At 38.6% G+C, this 23,650-nt stretch overlaps 1 protein-coding gene across 1 annotated transcript; it reads right to left on the minus strand.

Annotated features, from left to right (window-relative positions):
- Positions 1–21,825: 21,825 nt before the first annotated feature.
- foxl2.S (forkhead box L2 S homeolog) lies at positions 21,826–23,450 on the minus strand. Its single transcript, NM_001134784.2, is given in 1 exon segment — positions 21,826–23,450. A coding segment is annotated over 1 exon segment (927 nt). The 5' UTR covers positions 23,053–23,450; the 3' UTR covers positions 21,826–22,125.
- Between the last annotated feature and the right edge of the window lie 200 nt (positions 23,451–23,650).

The following is a 23,650-nucleotide window of genomic DNA, read 5'->3' on the forward strand; positions in this document are numbered from 1 at the left end:
TATGCCAATGTGACTGTACTCACTGCACCCCACATAACCCCCAAGTGCAGGTGGATCACAGCTTGCTGCCTATTTCTCCATTCTTATTATGAGTTATGTTGGGCTCTGCCTTAATGTTGAACTTGGAAATGTCAGAAAACAGAAGCTTCAAAGGTATAATATAATTCTAAGCAAAATCTATCACTGAAAAGAATGTCTATTTATGTAAAAAAAAAAAAAGCAATATTTTTCTAGTAGCAAGAGGGAATGTTTTTCATTCTGACTCATTTTTATTGGTATCACTTTTATACCAACTATAATATATGTCAAGAACTGGTCAAACACAGATAACTTTTATACCACTTTTGTTTGTTTTTATTTCAAAAGGGTTCTGTCTCCTTCCAGCAGGCCAGGACTGGCAATCTGTGGGTTCTGGCAAATGCCAGAGGGGCTGCTGTAAGATCCCATAGACAATCACTAATTAGTGGGTTGGTTGAGTACTATTTTGGCCTCTGAGTACTTGGAATGCCAGGGCCTGTTTTGCCTCCAAATCCAGACCTGCCTTCCAGTGAAATGATTCTTGGGGGGGTTATTTACTAAACTCTGAATGCAAAAATCACAAAAAAATTTTTTTTATTAATTTGAGTTTTAAAAAATCACAAATTTTTCGGAATTTATTAAACCCCGAGGATGGAAAAGTCTGAATCTGAAAATCCGGCATCTCAGACCTGTCGAGGTTGCATATAAGCCAATGGGAGAAGTCCCACTGATTTTTTTGATGTGCACTGGGTTTCGGACAATACCCCGAAGCTTTTTACGAAAAAAAAAACGTGAAAATCTGATTTTTTTTCCCGCAAAGCAAATATTTTGGGAAAATGTAATAATAAATAAGCGTAAAAGCCCTGAGCAGATTTGATCGAAGTTTGTAGCAGAAAATATTGAGATAAATTCGGACTTTGATAAATAAACCCCTTGGGGACACATTTACTAAGCTCCAGGGAAGAATTCGAAGTAAAAAAACTTAGAATTTTGAAGTATTTTTTTGGGTACTTCGACCATCGAATAGGCTACTACGACCTTCGAACTATTCGACCATTCGATAGTCTAAGTACTGTCTCTTTAAAAAAAACTTCGACTACATACAATGTTAGCCTATGGGGACCTTCCCCATTACTTTTCTAAGGTTTTTTTGATAGAAGGAAAATCCTTCGATCGATGGATTAAAATCCGTCGAATCATTCATTTCAAAGGATTTCATCGATATTCGAATTCGTAGGATTTTACCTCGAGGGTCGAATTTGAGGGTTTATTAACCCTCGATATTCGACCCTTAGTAAATGTGCCCCTAGGTGTCTGTCTAGCATCATCAGTGGTCTAAATCTCTAACAAGAAGACAAAGGGATGCTATAATACAGAGGAAGCAGACCCTATGGGGGGGGGGCCAGGAGGTATAGGGGCCCCATGAGGCACTGATTAAATGAGAAATTCGAATCTATATTGGTAAAACAGGACAATCTCTAGACAGTTTGGAGGGCCCTCAAATTATTATGCTGTTGAGCTCAGTAACATCATGATATGCTACTCTGGCTATAATCAAATGCTTTTGTGTATTTTCTTATCGCCCCCTCTATTGTTGTGTAAACAAATCATCAGGCCCCTGTTTTGGATACCTGCTGTAGGATTGCACTTTTGCTTAAACTGGGAACCTTGAAAAATCTACAGCCCTGGAATTTAGTAATTGCAGTGTTGGCACCTTAGGTTCTATAATCTACAGCATAGGGTTAAAGGGTTAAAGAGCTGAGGAGGACCGTTGGTTTATGGCACATTTAGCAATTTTGCTATCACGGTACTGTCAGGCAGAAGTGCAGCAGTCAAAACACCCTTCTCCTGCCCGTCATTGTTATCATATAATAAATATGGGGAATTATTGCCTTTGGCACTGGTGGTGAGTGACAGACGGGTAACTGACAGTGTCTGCCTTAGGCAGTGTATTTCCTATTCTTCTGCAACTGGAAGCAGTGACATGCAAAGAGCCGCTGCCTGAAAGCATTGAGACAGTCCCTTTGCCAGGTGTGCTCTAGGCCTTAGACTCTTCTGCAGAAGTTATTTAACTGGAATTAAATGAGTGGAAAGCAGCCAGAAGGACCTAGGGAATATCCAAGCAATACAGCTGTACATTTTTTTTTCTGTTACAAACCAGTAATAGGATTTGTGGAAAAAGCATATTTATTTCACAGGTACGTATATAAAAATAAACAAACACATGATTTCCAAATGTGAGGAATACATGTTTAAAATAATAATAATAATAATAATAATAAATATTTACAAAGTACAACGGATTGACAGGTGTTAAGAAGAACTTATATATATATATATATATATATATATATATATATATATATATATATATATATGTGTGTGTGTGTGTGCGTGTGCGAGATTTTATATTTGTCATAAGTGTATGAAAAGTTCAGTCTATTATTTAACAGTAGGTACATGATTTGTTACCCAGGATGACCAGGCTGTGACTGAGACATCTATGTTTAGTTCTTCTATCCAGTATTGAACTTTTGCTAAGGACACATCCTGTTCAAATGTCAGGAGGATGTTGCACATATTGCCGAGATTATGAAATGTTTTACATGAATTGTCTATGAATTTTTCTGTAGCAATCTTTGCCGGCATTAAACTGCAACTAATACTTAGGTGGTTATTTATCAAAGTCCGAATCTCAATATTTTCTGAAAAAAACTCCAACCAAATCCGCACTGGTTTTTTGGGCTTATTTATTAATACACTTAGGCGAAAATTCTGATTGCGGGGAAAAATGTGAAAAATACGATTTTCGCGATTTTTTCGGATTTTTCTTTTTTTCCACGATTTTTCGGATTTTTCACCCAAAACCTTTTTGGGGGGGGGTATTGCCAAAAACCCATCGCACATTAAAAAAATCATTGGGACGTCTCCCATTGACTTAAATGCAACCTCGACAGGTCTGAGATGCCGGATTTTCAGATTCGTACTTTTCCATACTCAGTGTTTAATAAATTCTGAAAAATTCATGATTTTTTCATGAAAGTCCAATTTTATAAAAAAAAAATCACAAATTTTTCGTGATTTCTGCATTCAGAGTTTAGTAAATAACCCCTAGGTGTCACCTGAAAGCAGAAAATAGAACACTTGACCTGAGCAGACAATTGTGTTGCCTATAGTAGTAGTAGTACAGGTATGGGATCCGTAGATTATTATAATCAAATAATTAAAAATGTTTAAAAGTGATTTCCTTTATCATTGTAAATAAAAAAGAACCTTGTACTTGATCCAAACTAAATTATAATCAATCCTTATTGGAAGCAAAACTACTGAGTTTATTTAATGTTTACATCTTTTTTTAGCAAAGTATGGAAATCCAAATTTTGGAAATATTCCTTATCCAGAAAACCCCAGGTCCCACGCATTCTGGATTACACATCCCATACCAGTATTAAGAATGGGATTTGCTTTGTACAATGTCGTTGTTGTATATTCTTACTCTAAATAAAACAAAAAACAAGTGGATAAACTTATTATTTTTATCAAAGGTAGCTTCTCCATAATATTCTTAAAAATTCTTTTCTCTTCTCCCACTAATAAATATTTTCATAGATCTCAGTGCATGTACTTGTGAAAAAACATTTCTTTTTCTTTTTTTTGAGGAGGTTGAACCCACTGGCATGTAACTTTAAATCTTGTTTAGAGTAACTCCTGAATTTAAATTCAGAAAAAGTATTGATGTATGGCAGAGTGCCCCGGTTAATATAATATAATATACGGAGCCTGTCTTTGTACTGAATAATCTAAATATTTTTTCAATTTTCCTTAGAGAATGCGGAGTTTACAGCACTGAGCACACATAATTGAAAAGCAATGAAACAGTAGCCTCAGTTCTTTTAACAAAGAAGAACTATCTGCTCCGTTCAATAGATGGTTTATTTGTCTAAATTGCTAAACTTGCAATGGCAATACTAAAAAACACTAATCTCTCTATCTCTATCTATGTATCTAAGCAAAAAAAAGTGCTGCACTCCCTTTGTCTCTTTGTCAAATAATATTTATTTCATCATATGCAAAGCTACACTACAGCAAGACCTTTCTAAGGACCTGTTTATATATATTTATAATGTATTTTTACCCAAATACATTACCTGAGGTTAACCTTGTTTAAAAAAAAATGTAAGGTGAGGCCAATGAATTTTAAGCAGACAATCTTATTTATACAGATTTTTTCTAGCTAATATCAATTCATTTATTAATCTCACTTTTTTTTTTACCATTTTTTAACTGCAAAGGCACATTAAACTTAAAATAATCACACTGTAACACATTTAGATATCAGTCAAATTTTACTAGATAGCTAAAAAAAACAAAAAAACATATATATATATATATATATATATACAGTATATATATTCATATAGTTTCATATATTCATAATGACATCAAAAAAAATATTGCATTTGATGTCTTTTTATATAGGTTTATTGTACAATTAATAGGGAATCATGGCAGGGTTAATACAATTTACAGAAATCATAGGAAAACTTGAATTCTTGGGGGGTTCTAAATCAGTCTTGTATCTAATGCCTTGCAAAATACACATCTTTGTATGCGGTTCCCATCTGTGTTTTTGTCACAACAAAATGGGAATTTATTTTTACATTATCTTGTTAAATTAATTATTTTTGGTTAAGATCACATTTTTAATGGTTATAATCTGCGGTAAATACTTTGTTATGTGACTGTCTCTGAATTTGAAATTTACTGGAAAAAAAAGAATTATTTCTTAGATGACGACTAAATACATACTTCTGCTTTTTTATTTGAGAGGTGTAAGTTTTATCCTTAATTTGACATATATACACATACATACACACAGATATATTTATTTATTTTTTTAATTAAAAGCTGTATTTCTTGGGGAAAAGACTACCGAAGTTTCTCTTTGCATTTATGTTGCCATAAACCCCTTCAAGTCTGATTCTGAACTTAAAATCTCTATACAGACTTAAGCCACATCAACCTATTGACATTAGCCCCTGATATTTTCATTATGGCGGAGATATTTTGGCAGAAAAACTCTAGTGAGTACGACTAATTCTCAAAAAGGTCATATGTATGACAAGCCCACTTTAGTTTTGGAAGCGGGAAATGATGAGCAATTGGTCTGTGAATAAGAAGGCGCACATAGAACATTTTTACAACATTTTTGTGAATTCCCCCTATAAGTCTATGGCATTGGTTCTGAAACTGTGGTGCTGTCATCATTAGAGGGGACTTGGGCAGAAGGGAGCCAGCAGCTTTTATCCACCCATGTACAGAGACAGTTCCAATTTGCTCACCTAGAGACTCCTGGAAGCCTAGCTTTAATGTAAGTATGGGGAGATTTGGGTAAACATACCTATATATGCTGGAACAATTTTTCAGATCTAGAAATATGAATATAAATATGAATATAACTATAATATGAAAGAGGAACTATGGTTAAATATAATAAAGATATCACATAGATGTGTCACCTCTTATTGGACAAGGAGGGCCCTGAACAAAGTTGCATTTTCTTGAACTAAAAATGTGACAAAACCCATTTTTGGAGATGATTGACTAGAATACACATTTTTTATAAAGAAGAGTGGAAAGGTCCTTCATGGTAACATTGTTTTATAATAGAGTTTTCTCTGCTGTTTGTTTTCATTGCCTGCTTCTTGGAGAGGCAGAATGTAGAGTCTAATAATAAATCTTCATATTTTAAAGTTATAAATTAGGTTAAAAAATAATGAAAAGCATTTATGGAAGTCACAAAGACAAATATTAAGTCTTAAATGTAAGGAAAGACTAGCTATGAGGAAAGACTGGCCAAGTTGGTGTTGTTCACGCTGGAGAAGAGGCGCTTAAGGGGTGATATGATAATTAGGTATAAATATATAAGGGGATCATATAATAATCTCTCTAATGCTTTATTTACCAGTAGGTAAATAAGGGCACCCATTCCGATTAGAAGAAAGGAGGTTCGGAAGGTTTTTTTACAGGGAGAGCTGTGAAGATGTTGAATTCTCTCCCTGAATCAGTGGTACAAGCTGAATTTTTTTTTTTTGCCTTCCTCTGGATCAATTGGCAGTTAGGCAGGTTAAAATTAACTTATTATGTTACCATGTATGTTAGTATTTCTTTAAACATAATTTAAAGGTCTACAAGAAGTAGGTGGCTAAGTAAGTTTAGCATTTCTATAAGTTAGGAATATCCAGCCAAACTGAGTGCCCCATATTTTTGGTAAGACCTCAACTCCAGATAACATTAGAGTGATATCTTCAAGCCATTTTATAAATGGCACCATTGATCTATCCAAGGATGATGTGGCCCTCTGCATAGTTAAAGCTCTCTGTTAAATATGGGCAGGTTTATATTTATAGGTATACAATATATATTACATTGAGTTGTACTTTACATGTTACATATTTGCATTTTTTTAGAAAACAAAAGAAATCTTAGCATGGGGAATACTCCAGTGAGCTGAATTACTGTCGTATAATCTGATTTATATGCAGGGTAATTATATCCAACAGGAAAAGCTGCACTGAATAAACAAGCAAATGCATGTTTTCTTTTCCATTAGTGTAGTTAAATTATGGAATTAAGGGAAAGTAAACATCTAAGGACAACATCTATAAAGTGAACATTTAGGTTTTGTTGATTTTTAAAAATCACAGTGACAAAGCTTTGAGTTTCACCATCGTTCAAATGGTTCTGTTTTTTAATGATTTTAAGTTCTATTACTGTAGTTGTTAAGATATATTTAGCATTTAATAGACCACTGACTATGTTGAGATCGGAAATGTAGGAACTGTACAGCAGTTGAAATATGGAAAAATCATCCCTAATTGCTGGTAATATTTTGTAAAACCAGTAGATGGTTTGTGCGGGTTTGCCTAGGGCGCCCTGCTCCCTAGAGCTCATGTTAGATTCATGGCATGGATTCCATGGATGAGCAATGGACTGGCTTAGACACCTTTTGGTGTTCACGAAACACAGTGGGGCTCACTGGGCAAATTTGCCCATGGGCAGTTACCTATTGCAACCAATCAGTGATTAGCTTTTTAAAGCCAACTGTAAAAAGAACAATGAATACCACTATTTGGTTGCCATGGGTTACTGCCCATGGGCAAATTTGCCTAGTGTTAATAAATGACCCTCAGTGTTTATTACTGGGTACAGTTCAGAACATGGCAATGCCTTTGTGAAATTCTATGTTCTTGCTGAATTTTAATAGGTTATCCAAGTCCAGGAACACACTGTTAAGTTAGTCGGTTTGTTAAAGTATTGCTTAATGTGGGGGTAAGTAAAGCATACTGTAAGCTCCTTGGGGTAAATGTATATGTAATATACTCTGTATAAAACGTATAACATATACGTAGCTCTATATGGGGTGCAAATCCATCTGCAGCAACTCAGATACTGGAGAATAAAATTTGCCTTTTTGGGGCAGATTTGCTAAATGGTGAAGTGGCCGTCGCTAGTGAAAATTTGCCAGAAATCTCATCCACAGGGACATCTGCAATTTACTAACAGGCATAAAGGACAGTTTGCTAGTGAAAGAGACGGTCGCTAGTGCAGTTTTGCGCCCTATCACCAGGGGAATTTTCACTCAGATGAACAATCGTTACTCTGCAAATTCACTAAAGTGCGAATTTTACAGAACGTTACCTCTTTCACCAGAGTTTCCTTCACCACCTTAGACCTGGTGAACTGATAAAATGTAGCTACATCCTCCTCCTCAATCTTATGTCAGTGACATCATATCCTGTATGCCGGAAACTCATAAAAGTTGTAACCAACATCACTAATAAAGACGTCTATATGACCTATATGTACCAGCCCCAGGGCCAAAACTAGGGGTAGGCAGAGTAGCAAAGCTGGAGGGGGCGTCAGGCACATACCTTCTCTCGCTCCTAGTCTGGTCCCCTCTCTCCTCTCTGGATCGTCCACATCAATTCGCTCTTGCGCTTCCTTGACAATTTTTCGCAAGTGCTTCCACGTCAATTCGCACATGCACGCCCTTTCATGCTACAGTTGGCCAGGTTGCCTAGGGAGCCTGGCCAGCCTGGCCCAGCTCTGACCCACCCTATTCAAATTGACCTAAGCATAAGAGTACTAACAAAGTTTCGCTGGGCAGAATTGAATGCTAGCGAAAGATCGCTAAGAAATGCTCACGCTGACGAATTAACGCTAGCTAAACTTCCCCAAGCGTTTGGCTGCTGAGACGCAGTTTTGCATTTTAGTGAATTAGCGTAGTGGTAATGAATTTACACCTGGTGAAGTGGCGCAAGTGAAATTTGCCCTTTAGTGAATTTGCCCCTTCGTCTCTTGTGCCATTGGCTGACCAAAATCTCTTTTGGATGAATGTAATATTGGTCGGTAACGCAAAAAGCGTTCACAGTTCTTTTGCACTGCAAACAAAAGTTTGCAAAGTGAAAATTTTGCCTTTGAGAACACTTTGCCCCTCATGCAACAGTAGGATAGTGTTTGGTAATATTATAGTTATACAGTATCTAATAAAACTTCTTAATGAAAAAGCTATTACATTTGTGCCAAAAGTTTACATTGCCTTCAAGCAGGTCTTAAAGGTTCGCATTACGCAATTAAGATTTGTAATACAATAAAAGCCTTTTGAAGAATATTACATTGCGACATGCAAATTTTTTTCACAATTTTGTTCTCTTTGTGAACTTAATTACATTTACCCCTATGTCTTCAACAATTCAGGGTCAGTCAATCAGCCCATCCAAATGAAACAAAATCCGGTGCACAAATCTTCCTTGTGAAGGTGTGAAAACATTGCCAGATTTTAGCAGCAGCCCTGACTCTCCTCCTCCCCACCAGATGCCACTTGCATAAAAGGATCCAGCCTCACTAATCCGCAGCCAGTGCTGGACACTACAGAGAGAAAATGCTCCCACATCGATAGCTGGACCAGGGCCACTTTATTGGTGCTCCCTGGGGTCGCCATACACATTCCCTCTTCTGATGTTCTGTAAATATAAATAGGTCATATGTATGCTTGTTTTTTGATCCACCAATTGCCCCTAAATCTAGAATTTCCACTCTTGGGTTATGCCCTTACAGGATGAGGGTTAACATTTTTTACTTTGAGGGGGGACAAGATCAATCGTGTGCCCCTATCCCCCCACTATTCTAGAACTAAATTGATTGCCAGGGGACATTGGATGATGTAGAACCGTAGGCTTGACATGCCTAATCTACAGTATATATAGATATATTTAAACGGTACAAACACACACAAACATAGAAAGGCAGTGTAGGCATTTGGGCACCCTGGTGTAGCCGTTGCACAGCATCTAAGGATTATTGGATTCATTTTAATGATGCCCAACCATACCCACATTGGTCCAGAAACACTGGGGATGCTCAGGAGATATGATAGTTTTTTTATTTCCTGTGCGCTAATCTCCATTGCTCCGGTTCCGATGAAAATTTGTGTGAATAAAATGCAGAGGAGGGGGCAACCAACGTCAGGGGGGGGGTGCCTGCTATGTCAATTATATATACAGTATGTTGTATACTTACCAATTTGGCACACAGTGGAAATACTTGTATTTAAGTTTAGAAATGAATTTGTTTATCAAATTTTAGCAAGTGAAATTCCAGATTAATCCTTCAGTAAACAGAATGTATTTAAGTTTAGAAATTAATTTTAGATGCCAGTGAAATTCCAGATTAACCTTTTAGTTAGAAGAATGGTACAGTCTATAAGCCAAGTTGGTGTTTTTGTGAAGCCATGCTGCCTGCCTTGTTGCTTGGGGCCACATACTGTATATGTGCAATGATTAGTATTACTGCCTTGCAGCACTGTGGTCCTGAATTCAATTTGTATCTTCTCTCAATAATTGCATCCAGTTTCTTCCTACATTATTCCTACATGGCAATGTCCTTCTTGGTATGCAGTTCAGCTATAATGGTCCTGTTGCTAGAAAGCACACCATCCCTGTTGCTTCTGTTGGAGTAGGTTAACTTCCACTAGGAACCTAGTGTTTCTGGTGCTGGAAAGTACATCCTAGATGTAGGTTCTGTTGGTATTGGGACTCTTTCCTTGTGTTAGTGCTGTTCTGTTCTTCAGAGGCAACAGCCATGATAGTTTCACTGCTGTAACACACATCCTCCACATTGTTTCTCTTGGAGTGGAACACACCGATGCTGTTGATGGACTCATTGGACTGCAGTCCTACCACTGTAGTGTTGTTACTGAGAGGCAGACCTTATAGGGGCATATTTATCAAAATGTGAGTTTAGAACTTCATAAATAAAAACGCACCCACGTTCTATTCATTCCTATGGGATTTTTAGAACCATATTTATCAATGGGTGAAAGTTAGAACTAGGGATGCACCGAATCCAGGCATATGCAAATTAGGGGACAAATCTTTCATGAAGGATTCCGGGGGTTCGGCCAAATTCAAAATAGTGCATTCCTAGATAGAACTCACCAGCTGATAAATACAGCTCTAGAAATTCCATAGGAATGAATAGAACATGGGTGAGTTTTTATTCATTAAGCTCTGAACTCATATTTTGATAAATATGCCCCATTATATGTTGGTTCTATTTATGTGCAAGACAGTTTGGCCATAATGATGCTGCTGCAAATGTGCATTACTGGTTCTGATGTGGCTCAGATATATTAGTTCTGTTACCCTGGGATGGCTCAGACATACTGGTTCAGTTATCTTGGCATGACTTAGATATGTTGGTTCTGTTGTCTTAGACATGTTAATTCTTTAGTCCTGCATTGCTCAGATATATTGGTTCTGTTGTCTCTGCATGGCTCTCATATATTGGTTCTTTTGTCCTAGTATGGCTCAGACAGGGGTTCTGTTGTCTTAGTATGGCTCTGGACTGGGAGTCAAAATAGGCCCTGGCTTTACAAGTACAGAGAGGTCCAATGAACTTTCCACCAGCCCACCTAATAATGAGTTTCTATGGCATCTTATGGCAGCCCCTCTGGCATTTGCAAGAACCCACAGATTGCCAGTCCGGGCCTGGAGCCTCAGACAGTGGTTCTGTTGTGGAGAAGTAGTTCCATAGGGCTGACAATCAAGTGCTGCTTCCTGCCTAGGGCTGGGGGAGCAATACAGATGAGGCTGAACATGTGATAGACAAACAGGACTCTGCACATTTCTTCTCCTGCTCTTTTCCCAAGGAAATCCGTAAAAAGCAAAGTATTTGTTTGGGTTTTAGTTAACCCTTATATTGCAGCCCAAAAGGTGCTATGTTTTAAAGCTTGTTTCTTTGATTAAAGGAGATGTGCATAAAAAAACAGTTTTTTTTGCATAATGAAAGAAAATATAAAAATCAATGACTTTCCAATTGGACTTTTAAAAATGCTCAGAGGAGTTAACATTATTTGTAAATGTAATTACTATTGAAAACAAAATGTGTATATTTCTTTCTGTCCTCTACAAGCACTTCTTACTCAAATACTGTATGTTGTATTGAACAGCAATGAAACCTACAAATTACTTTAAAACCATTGACATGTTATAATACTCAATACTGGAACAACTGGTATACTGGAACGTTTTGTAGATTGATTAGATTTCACTGGACATTAGAAAAAACAGTTTCTGGGTGGATGTACACTTTAAGGATCCTAGAAACTAAAATTTGGATTACTGGGTGGAAAATATAGCTAATAAAGAGAAATAGATTAGCTGTCCGCCAAAAGGACAAACTGAATAACTACAGGTAGATAAACAGATAGATAAACACTAGCTAGGTGATAATTGATAGATATGGAACATATACACAAAGATTTCAGACAACTATAAGATCAATATATATATATACGTGTATATATATATAAATCAGATGGTATAAATAGTAAATATGCTGGTATAAATATTGGAGCACATCATATATTAATATTTCTAGCTATGTACTAAATATGTATTCACCGTTTCCATGTTTAGTGTGTCTATTTATTCTCGCTGAAATCACTTTCCTTCTCTTGCAGCTTGGCTGGAGATAAAGAATACTAGTTAGTAGAACGAAATAACTTTTAAAAGAGATCAGGGGAATTTAGAATTGATGATAATTGAAATGTATATGTAAAATACAATAGTGTGCGCAAAGCGCAATATCATTACCAACCCTTCCTTGTATATAGAATAGTGTGCCTGGCATGTGTTATATAGAGAGTTGCCATGGTAAGAAGTACAGGCCAAGGAGAAGCTGATAAAGGGGCAGAAGAAGAGCAGTTGGGGTATCTCTAAGTAAGGGCTCCCAATGAAGAAGAGAAAGAGAAAGTGGGAAGCAGAAATGCGAAAGCAGAGCTAAGTGAATGCTAAGGAGACTGGGGAAGTAAGGAGAGGGGTTTGGGAACTAGAGAAGCACAGTAATTGGGTAGTAAACTGGCATCAGAGCAGGAACACCAGGCACAGAGTAAAAGGAATAAAAGCACAGAGTGGAAACAAACAGCAGTCTCTCTGGGGCAGTGATCCCCAACCAGTAGCTCGCGAGCAATATGTTGCTCTCCAACGCCTTGGATGTTGCTCCCAGTGGTCTCAAAGCAGGTGCCTAATTTTGAATTCCTGACTTGGAGGCAAGTTTTGGTTGTATAAAAAACGGGTCTACTGCTATATAGAGCCTCCTGTAGGCTGCCAGTCCACATAGGGGCCACCAAATAGCCAATCACAGCCCCTATTTGGCACCCCAGGAACATTTTGCATGCCTGTGTTGCTCCCCAACTCTTTTTATTTTTGAATGTGGCTCAAGGGTAAAAAAGGTTGGGGACCCCTGCTCTGGGGTATGACGCTTAGTTGCAGGTGTGAGTAATAAATAAATACCTCTCATACCCACACTGTTACACTCCCATGGATTTATTATCAGCCCATAGACTTTCTTATCATTATTGTAATATGTAGCTAGGGTTTTATTATTGATATTTAAATAATAACTATGTAACTTTTAGTGATTAAAATCATATATGTGAATATGTGTTTGGGACCACATTTGGGCCGTTCATACATTTCCCCTTTGGATAGAAAACAAGTCGCGCACAATATCAATGTGAATAATAAGGTTACACTGTAAGTCAGTCCCCAGGCGCAGCGCTAGTTTGCTCTTGGGGGGCGGGGCTGAGCAGGAGAAACAGTAGCAGCGCATTAGTTAGTAGTAATTATGGCGCTGATGGATGGCCGGTTTCCTGATTGCTGCTCCCTCTCTATTCCGTGTCACATTAAGATGATTTGTGCCTCTTTGCGCATCCTGCACTCGTATAGTGTTTCCATGAGTCCCTGGATCTGTGGCACAGCGGGCAGTTGGGGGCTCCCCAGCTATTGTAGCAAATGAAAGAAATTGTTAGCTCTATGGGCCACAAGAAGCCCAATCTGCCCATACACAATTAAACCTAATATACACAAATCACATCATGCCCATCTCCCCTTCCCTGTCTGCAGAGCTGACATTCTATGGAGCCAGTCCTTGCACTCTGTGTGCAGTTACCAGATACTATATGGGGTGCAAGGAATAACTGGAATGGAACCTCAACACCAACACACTGGATTCACTAGATAGAGAAATGATAAGATAAATAGATTAGACTTGTGAGTTTTTGAGTAAATTAATAGAACTGAGAAGATGTAGAATAAGGAGTGCGCTGGTTGCGCATGGCTGAACATATCGCACTTAAATACAGGCTGGAACTGCTGCCCTTATTGTGGGATGAACACAAATCTTTTGCACTAGTACCCTGCCCTATATATATATATATATATATATATATATGTATGTATGTAGAGAGAGAGAGAGAGAGAGAGAGAGAGAGAGAGAGAGAGAGAGAGAATTAAAAAACACACTGAAGTGCCACTCATCCCTTGCCATTGAGTGTCATTGGGTGCACATGGGTGAGGCTTGATATACATACTGCACAATTTAACCCCAGCACATATATATAGTTAGAAAAAGACCAGCAACAACAGGATTTTTTGCAAAACTAAGACGTTGTATTTAAAGGGGTTGTTTTTCCAAAATCTAAGTTTAACGATGAATGTTCCTGTCTCTGGTGTTTTGAGTCTGGCAGCTTAGTAATTCAGGCGCAGACTCTAAACTGTTACAATTTTGCAACATTGAGTTGATACATTTCTCAGCAGCATATCGGTAGTATTAGCAACTATTGTATCAATTCTAACAGCTGCCTGTAATGAAACCCAGAGATTCTGCTCAGCAGGGACAAAAATAAGAAATGTATCAACTAAATGTATGCATTTAGAACAGTTTACAGGGTCGGTGACCCCCCCCCCCCAAGAGCTGCTTCAGAAGGTGAAAAAATACATTTTACACTTCAATATTAGAAAAATAGTCACACATAGAAAATAGAAAGTCATTGGAAAAAAGTCTTTATTTCTGGTGATCTATCTGAAACCAACTAGTTGTTTGAAGGGGAACCACCCCTTTATGTTAACTTATACAGCCTCGAGAAAGGTTCCAGAATGTCAGTTGGCTGTATAAGCATAAATACAATGTTTTTGTTTTGCACAAAAATCCTGGAGTTGCTGGTCTGTTTGATTGCTTTATGAAACTTTACCATGCACCCTGGGAGAATTTAGAAGCGGTGTACCACCCTGCAGAAAAAAAATTAAAAATAAAAATACACACACACATATATATATATAGATATACAAACAAACTCTTAGCTGCACTCAGAATACCTGTAGAAAGCCTAGGTGCCGGAACATAAAAACATGATTATAAATAGAAAAGGTCTTGTGAGACAACAGAAAGTAGATTTATTCTTGAATAAAACTACTTTTTGTTGTTTCACAAGACCTATGAGTGCGGACCTTTTCTGTTGTTTATATATATTTATATATAATACAGAGTAGTTCAGCACACCAAAAACATAGCTAAATAATCCCAACTAGATTGCTTTGGTGCTATCCATTGCAGCTGTATTTAGAAAAAATCCAAAAGGAAGAGGATGCACACAAGGATTTTTAGAAAAATTTTAAAAATGATATTCTTTATTAAATACATTTAAAAAGCAGGTCGATGTTTCGGTCTGTATCTAAGACCATTCTCAAGACCATAAATTGCTAATTAAAATTGTGCAATTGTCACATGATCACGGATATAGCCCGGGTTGGTTGAGTCTGGGCGTGTTTTAGCTATTTATACATGTGGTTTTTAATTAGCAATTCAGGGTAGACAAATATATATATCTATATATATATCTATATATATATCTATATATATAATTCAGTGAATGGACCCGCACTCATTCTCAAAGGTGAAATAAATGTGCTTTTATTCACAGGTTCATTTTCCTGTGAATAAAAGCACATTTATTTCACCTTTGAGAATGAGTGCGGGTCCATTCACTGAATTGTAATATGGAACTTTGACCAACGCACCACCATCAGCATAACTTGAACCGGGAGGAGTGCGTTCACTGTACAGACTCTATATATATATATATATATATATATATATATATATATATATATATATATATGTATGTATGTATGTATGTATGTATGTATGTATGTATATATATATATATATATATATATATATATATATATATTTGTCTACCTATATATATATATATATATAACAACCATCTATCTATGCAGTATCGATTATATTTCTGTCTAGGTCTACGTACATTGTAGCTCAGTAGACAGATTTAGGGCGCAGTGGTGTAAAGTTTGCGTCAGGCTACTTAGCGCTGACCATATTACACATAACTTGCTCCCTTGTGTCTAGGCATCTTCACCTGGACATTCTATTCCCTCTTGTTATATATCTTTGTCTTACTCTGTTGTTATTAATACTGTGTATGAATTATTCATGTATTTATTTATTAATCATCATCCCAGATGTGCTTCTTTTTTTGACAGTATTTACGAAACGGCAGTTTTGTTCTTCAAAATTCCAAATAGAAAGACATTTTGGAACACTGCGTTTTTTCCCCACCAGGCACAAGGGATACAACTTGCATTATCATGGCATTAGTAGTAGCTGCTCACTTTCCTCTATAATCTACTTGTAAGGGAACATTCAGAATTGTGTTGTATGATGGAACATTCATTCGTCACAGTCACTTCCACGCGAGTTTTACTTCTCACACCCTGGGGATGGGATTTATTAGGTAAATCCCGAGGATTTTGCGCTTCGATTTTGCGCTTCTGCCCCAATACAGCAGCACAACAACTCCTACACTGAAAGCTTCCGCCACATCATATTCTGTTGGAGCAATAGTGTCACATTTCTTGTGTGTTTGCTTTGTTTGTATTGTATAAATGTCAATTTGTAATGGAAGCGCCCCTGATTCACCGTGTGAATAGCTGATGTACTGAACCCCAGCAATGCACACAAAATAACTACAGTCATATAAAACCCAATCACAAAGACTCTCACAAGCACATACACATACAGAAGTACAACCAGTAATAAGGTTTCTATGCGAACATTACGCCAGCCTTCACTGATGATAAACTGCCGCTTCATATTTACTTGAATATTTATATATACGCGAATCTCAATCTAGGTTTCAATCCGTGGCTAATGTTACGGCCAATTATAGCCATTGTGGAGATGTTGCGCCACATGTATCAATACAGAAACAGACAGAAGAGTAAGTAGTATGCTGCAGTCGCTCTCAGGCCACTCTCTTGCCCCAGGCGCACCCTACAGTACTTGGTGTAGATGGATGGGGACCCCTGGCACTGCCACTGACCCAGCCTGACGTTTCCTAAACCTATTCATAATGGGCTCAGTTCATTTGCTAGGATCTGTATTTGGCCTGGTGGGTGTTAGTCCTCCTGTAATATCCTGGCACTGACTGGCACCCAGGGCAATCTTACCCCCTCCCCCACACACACACACAAATAACACAGTAATTTCCCACCAGGCACAGGGTCGCTGTATTGCTGGGTGACCCTAATAAGCTCATGTTGGCACTGCCAGTGGCCTGGGGCTTGTAGTGTGGCAACAACTGGAACAACGCAGAATATAAATAATATTAAAGATCCCAACCACAGACAGAGGCGCAGCACAGGCGAGAGCAAGATCAGAGGCTTTCCTCGGACCTCCGTATTTTATTTCTTGCAACAAATTCATTTAAATGACATACTGGATCCAACTTTCCTCCTTTAGCCAAACACAGCTGGGGAGCTGAGAACAGGCTGCACTACTCCGGGCACTGGCTCCCAATAATAACACACTGAATCAGTATAATGTACAGTGTAATATTCTAGGACAAGTAAAAGTTTTATTTGTATTCGTTATTTAGAATAATTAAAATTTTGCCATTCCAAGTGTGAAATTGAATCAGATTTGAGGGGGAAAATTGAAATCTATCTATCATCTATCTATCTATCTATCTATCTATCTATCTATCTATCTATCTATCTATCTATCTACATATATCTATATACATCTCTCTATCTCTATCTATCTATCTATCTATCTATCTATCTATCTATCTATCTATATCTGTATATATATATCTATATATATCTATATCAATAAAACACAGAAATAACACTTACGAAATTACAATTAAGAAGCCAGATACAGTCTTCAAACTTCAGGCATAAATATATATATATATATATATATATATATATATATATATATATATATATATATATATATATATATATATATATATATATATATATCTAGATCTTTTTTAGATATTTTTTTATATATGATATATATCAACCACTTTGTAGGCTGGGTGTAAAGTTATCCGGAAAACCTTGCCAGTGGTTTGCATAGAGGAAAAGAATACCGCTGCAGCGCCTCTTTGTTGCAAAAAGTGGAAACTTTGATTTCTTATTAGTAAGAAAGGGCAAGAGTAAGCCCGAAACGTTACCTGGTTGTTTGACCTAATAAATTCAAGTTTCCACTTTTTGCAAACAAAGAGGTGCTGCAGCGATATTTTTTTCCCCCTGTATGTTCAAACTTCAGGCATATCAGAAATGAAAATCATAGAGACAAATATAAAGAAGGAATGTGTTTGCCTATGAGTAAGTGCCCACCTGTGGCACCAAACGCGTCAGACTAGAATATATCCTAATAAAGTGTTTTCATTATTATAATACTTGGGCTCCATCTTCACTAAACAGTAAGTTTTTCCCGATTTTTGCCTTTTGAAATCATTTAACAATGTGCTTTGCTGCTAACTACTTTGGAAGATTAATTGCCTAATTCTGCGTAATCCTAACGTAAATTTCCACTAGACTGTTGGTTCTACTACCTGTAATACACTGCCCGGCCTGCGCTATCCCATCGCGCTGTATCACTGATCACACAGGGCTCACTAGCGCGCACCGAGCAGCAGCACAGGCCTAGGGGGAAAACTGGGGAGGACCGAGGACCTACTAAGTTATACATTCAGTATGTATGGAATTCGGTTTCTCTTTATTTCTTTATCCACCTAGATAAATGTGCAGCACCGAATCACATTAAATCTTAAGTTATATTGTTGATTAACTGATAATTGCCTGTACCGTACCTGTATATATTGTTTAATCAATGCGTATCTGCTATATATATATATATAATATCCAATTCCACATTATAAATATTCCTTAAATAAAAACTGACAGCCCCCCCCCCCTCGTCTTCTTAAATACATTGCAATTAGTGCATGTGTACTTATAGTGGACAGACAGAATAGTAAGGATATTTATGACATAACCCAGACAGTTCTGCACTTTGATTTGCGCCATTTCTGGCGCTTAGGAGGCAGAAGGAGAAAAGATTACAGATTGACTGTTGCCTCTTGTTATTTATGAATATATGTGTATATTCAGATAAGAGATTTGGCACAAGAAAAAACGCACAGCTCTGATGCTAACATTATAATCCACATTGCAGTTTTTTCCCATCAGAACCAGCACTTATTTATTCAAAGATGTGTCCCATATATATCCATATCCAATCTCTGTATCAGCATACATACACCTTCCTAAGTACTGTCTCAGTGCAGACCCTTTTTGCTTTTTTATATATATTTATACATAAATATATATGTGTTTGGAACCTGGGATATTTCACTAATTTGGATCTCCATACTAAAAATCACTTAAACATTAAATAAATAGAATAGGATTATTTTAAATATGGATTGATACAGCTCAGTTGGGATCAAGTACAGGGGACTGTTTAATTATTACATAGAAAAAAGAAATAATTTTTAAAACATATATTATATGTTAGGAATTATTATTTATATATGTATATAAAACACACGTTCGTTTTCCAGTTCCTAAACTCTATCCTCCCAGGATGAAATAAAAATGATAATTATAAATGCTAAAATTCAATAAGATGATATATTTGACCTTGTGATGATAAAGGCTTGGGATTCAATACCCTGCCAGGAAACCTCTGAATTATTCCTATATTTGCCAATAATCCAACCGAAAAATTCTCTAGTCCGGAGCATTAGTTTATTGTAATCTGCGGATCCTCTTTAAAAGGGGTGTAAATCCTAAAATACTATTTGGCCTTTGAAAGATCATGTCATTCTAAACAATATTCCAAAACATAGTCATTAAACATAAATAACAGTTTAAAGTTAGTTTCAAATGTAATTGCCGGTGTTTTCCCACTGTTTTTTTTCTACACTGCCGGTTCTAACTCTTGAAACAACATAGCAGAAGTCAGCCTCGTGTGCTGTTTCTCTTTTTAAAGTCAGAACCACCAGTGCAGCGAATAGAAAAGGGCAGACAAACACTGCTTTCACTTGCAATTCCAATAACAAAACAATCTTAAAGTCGCTGAAAATCCATTATTAATATATATTGGTAAATTGCCTAAAATTATATTTTCTTTCATTACACAGAATAATCTTTTTTTTTCTTCTTTGCAATGGGACTTGAACCAACACTATTCCCAGTTGATAGGGAAAGCTCTTAAATCTTGGGTTTCCCTTGGAATAAATAGCAACTACTGTCAGGCACTTATATGAAAATATTATATTTACATTCATTCATATCACTAAATAAATTATCCTTTCTCTTAACCTGCACGTCTGTGCCTATACTTATAAATACTTATAAATCTTATAATATCTTATAAATATAATATCTTATAAATACTTATAAATATATCTATCTATCTGTCTATCTGTCTATCTATCTATCTATCTATCTATCTATCTGTCTGTCTGTCTGTCTGTCTGTCTGTCTGTCTGTCTGTCTATCTATCTATCTACAGTATCTCAGGAGAAAGAATTATAATATTATGATATTATATAATTATAATATTATATTAATAATTAATATACACACATCAGCAGAAAATGGGTGACTTAGAAAAAGTAGGAACCAGAATTAAAAGAAACAAGATTATTTTATTTAGCAATTAACAGCACTAGAATTACAAAAAAAACAACGGAAAGTGCTAATGGGCTTTTTTCTGAGAAAATTGGTCCCAAAAAGTAACTGTTTAGCTGCCAGTGAGCCCAGGAACTGATTGCTGTGCGATGCTGAACTGAAACTGACAGTAAAAAGAAAGGTTCATGGAAAGTAAATGAAGGGGGAAAGAAACAAAAATGTAAAACTTTTACACCAGACAAAGAGGACAAAAAAATCAGCACATTCTGAAACATATAAATGCACTTGGCTCATCAGTTGCCCTTTGGGGAGAAGCAGTGACTGGAGTCGCTAATTCTGTCTCGACTGGAAAGGGTTGTGGGATGGCAAGTAGTAAAGCAGTTTGATAGGACCAATATCACTTTTTGGCAGGGTTGGCCAACCTGTACTTCTACAGGTGCTATTTAAAGTACAACTAACTGTGATTAATCTATTACAGGGTGCTGGGAGTTCTACATCAACAACAGGTGATGGTCCCTAGGATGGACAATCCTACTTTATACAGTACCAGTACAATATGTTTCCCATACATCAGAACCAGCATTGGACTGGCCCATTGGGATACCAGGAAAACTCCAGGTGGGCCCAGGTGTCAGTGGGTCTCTTGCTTCTAACCATTTGGCCTATTTCATGGTCATTCCCTATTTCTTTATGAAAAAAATAGTGTAATATTAGAAGAATAGAGTAATTAGATATAAAAGACTAGGAGAATAAAAAGGTTGAGTGAGGAGAGGAGGAATAAGAGTTTGGAAAGTGGAAGGTTTTCTGGTGGGCCCCAGTCCAACACTGATTACTGCAAAACAGAACCAGAGCGGCTGAAAATTCTGTCTGTGAGAAGGAATGAGTCGGCGGCGCTAAACACTGGGAAATACCCTACTGCTGGTCTGTGGGAATGGGGTAGGAACCCTGTGTTATTGTCCCAGAGCAGCAGAAGTAGCACTGATCAATTGACGGGGACGTAGGAACTTTCACATTTTTATTAACCATTTCATTACATGCGAGACCTTCCCTGGTCACAACCTGAAACCTATAAAAAGCCTGGGGTTGTGGGAAAGTGCGTGACTGTGTGTTTGTGCTTGTGTGTGTGTTTGTATGTGAGTGTTTGTGTGTTTTGTGTTTGTGTGTGTGTTTGTGTGAGTGTCTTTGTATGAGTGTGTTTGTATGAGTGTCTTTGTATGAGTGTGCTTGTGTGTTTGTGTGAGTGTGTTTGTGTGTGAGTGAGTGTGTGAGTGAGTGTGTGTGTGAGTATGTAAGTGTGAGTGAGTGTGTGCATGTAGGTGTGCCTGTACTGGGTGCTATACAGGGTCACCTCACCTGAACTATATGGAGCAACATTTATCAAGAGAAGTACAGAAAATTATTTCAATATTCCCCGAATATATTCCAGTTGAGGATTTTTTTTTAATTTTTGTAATATTTAGATCATGGTTGCTCAGTCCCCCAGAGCCCCGCCAAGCTTTGGGAACACGAATAGGGAATGATTGCTACACAGTAACACTGATACACACAGTTGCACTTACACTGCCTTCAATCACTCGGGGAGCAGATCATTGCAACAAAGTATCCCCCAAGAATAAATGGCACCGAGTCTACTAGAGATCCTGGGCGCTACTAAGAGCTGGCAGTTGTAGTTCTGGCCCTTGCACTGAGGAGGGTCCATGTCTGGATACTCTCTCAATAGTTCTGCAATGGCTTCTGCTCCTCCTCAGAGGTCTATCCTGGTGTGCAGGGCGCTGTGCTTGGCATCATGGTCCCAATAGGAGCAGTGCATCATAGAGAGCTCGGGGGGTTGCCTGGCGCAGGTGAATTGCACCCCATTAGGGGGAGCCGGGGGTGCGGGCGGAGGGCTGGCCGGGCTCAGTTGTTGGGCATGGTGGGAGTGGTGGGAATGGTGGGCATGCGGGTGATGGTGGTGGCTCATTCCGTTGTACGAGTTGACCATGCTGGGCAGTGACATACTTTGCACCCTGGAGTAGGCGCTGTAGGAGGAAGGCGCAGAGAGTCCCTTGACATTGACAGGACTGACGTTGCCCCCGGCCATCTGGCACGAGGTGTAGGACATCGGGGCGGGCGGTTGGGAGAGGGGCCACGAGTTGTTCATGAAGCCGGACTGCAGGTACTTGGGTGGGGACAGGTAGCCGTACGAGTCGCTGCCAAAGAGGCTCTTTCCAGCTTGGAAGTGGGTCGGCGGGGGTCGGAAGGGTCTTTTCATCCTCCTCCTGCGCCGGTAGTTGCCCTTCTCGAACATGTCCTCGCAGGCCGGGTCCAGAGTCCAGTAATTGCCCTTCCTCTCGCCGCCGCCCTCCCGGGGCACTTTAATGAAACACTCGTTGAGGCTGAGGTTGTGTCGGATGCTGTTCTGCCAGCCCTTCTTGTTCTTCTCGTAGAAAGGGAACTTGCCGATGATGTACTGGTAAATGGCCGACAGCGTCAGACGCTTCTCTTGGCTCTCCCTGATGGCCATCGCTATTAGCGCCACGTACGAATAAGGCGGCTTCTGCGACGGGTCCGACTTCTCCTGCCCTTTCTCCTGCTGCAGCTCCTCTTTGCCTCTGTCCGATTCTTTATTTCCATTGGAGTTGTGGGACATTAAGGCCACGGGGCCCGGCTCTGGGGATTGGAAGGAGGCCATCCCGCCGCTGCCCTGGCGCAAACTGTCACAGTAATGAGTCGGGGCACAGCTGGATCTCATACAGACACAGGATGGTCCATGAGGTGCCCCCCTGACAGCTGGATCCGGAGCTGTGGGGGAGTTGCTGCTGCCCTGCGGGGGCCCCACTGGTTGCTGCTGCCTTTGGGCTCACTGTGGCTCCATCTGCTGTTGCGCTTCTCCTGAGGTTACAAGTTGGGGCAGTTCAGATGCACCTGGAGCTGCAGAGTTGCACAAAGCTTAGCGCACTGCTGAAAGTTCTCTGCTCTGTGAGTTTGCTGCAGACTCCCCTCGGCTGTCCTTCTCTCTGCAGGAGGCTGAGACCTGTGAGGATCCTTCCTCTGCTCTCATTATATCAGAACTCAGCGCAAAGTTCCGCTTCCGTCAGCAGCTCCCCCTCTGGCTAAGAGAGCAGCCCGGGGAGGGAAGGGTTCATCACCTTTAACTCACACTCAGCCAACCTTGACAGCTCGGAGACGATTTGCACCTAATACTGGGCAAATGGAGCAGCGCAGCTTGGGGCCCAGTCATCATCCTGCGCCAGACATTTAGCTCCAGCTGGAGAGAGAGAGAGACATTC

The sequence above is a fragment of the Xenopus laevis genome, chromosome 5S (assembly GCF_017654675.1).
Source record: "Xenopus laevis strain J_2021 chromosome 5S, Xenopus_laevis_v10.1, whole genome shotgun sequence".
In the NCBI taxonomy this organism is placed as follows: domain Eukaryota; kingdom Metazoa; phylum Chordata; class Amphibia; order Anura; family Pipidae; genus Xenopus; species Xenopus laevis.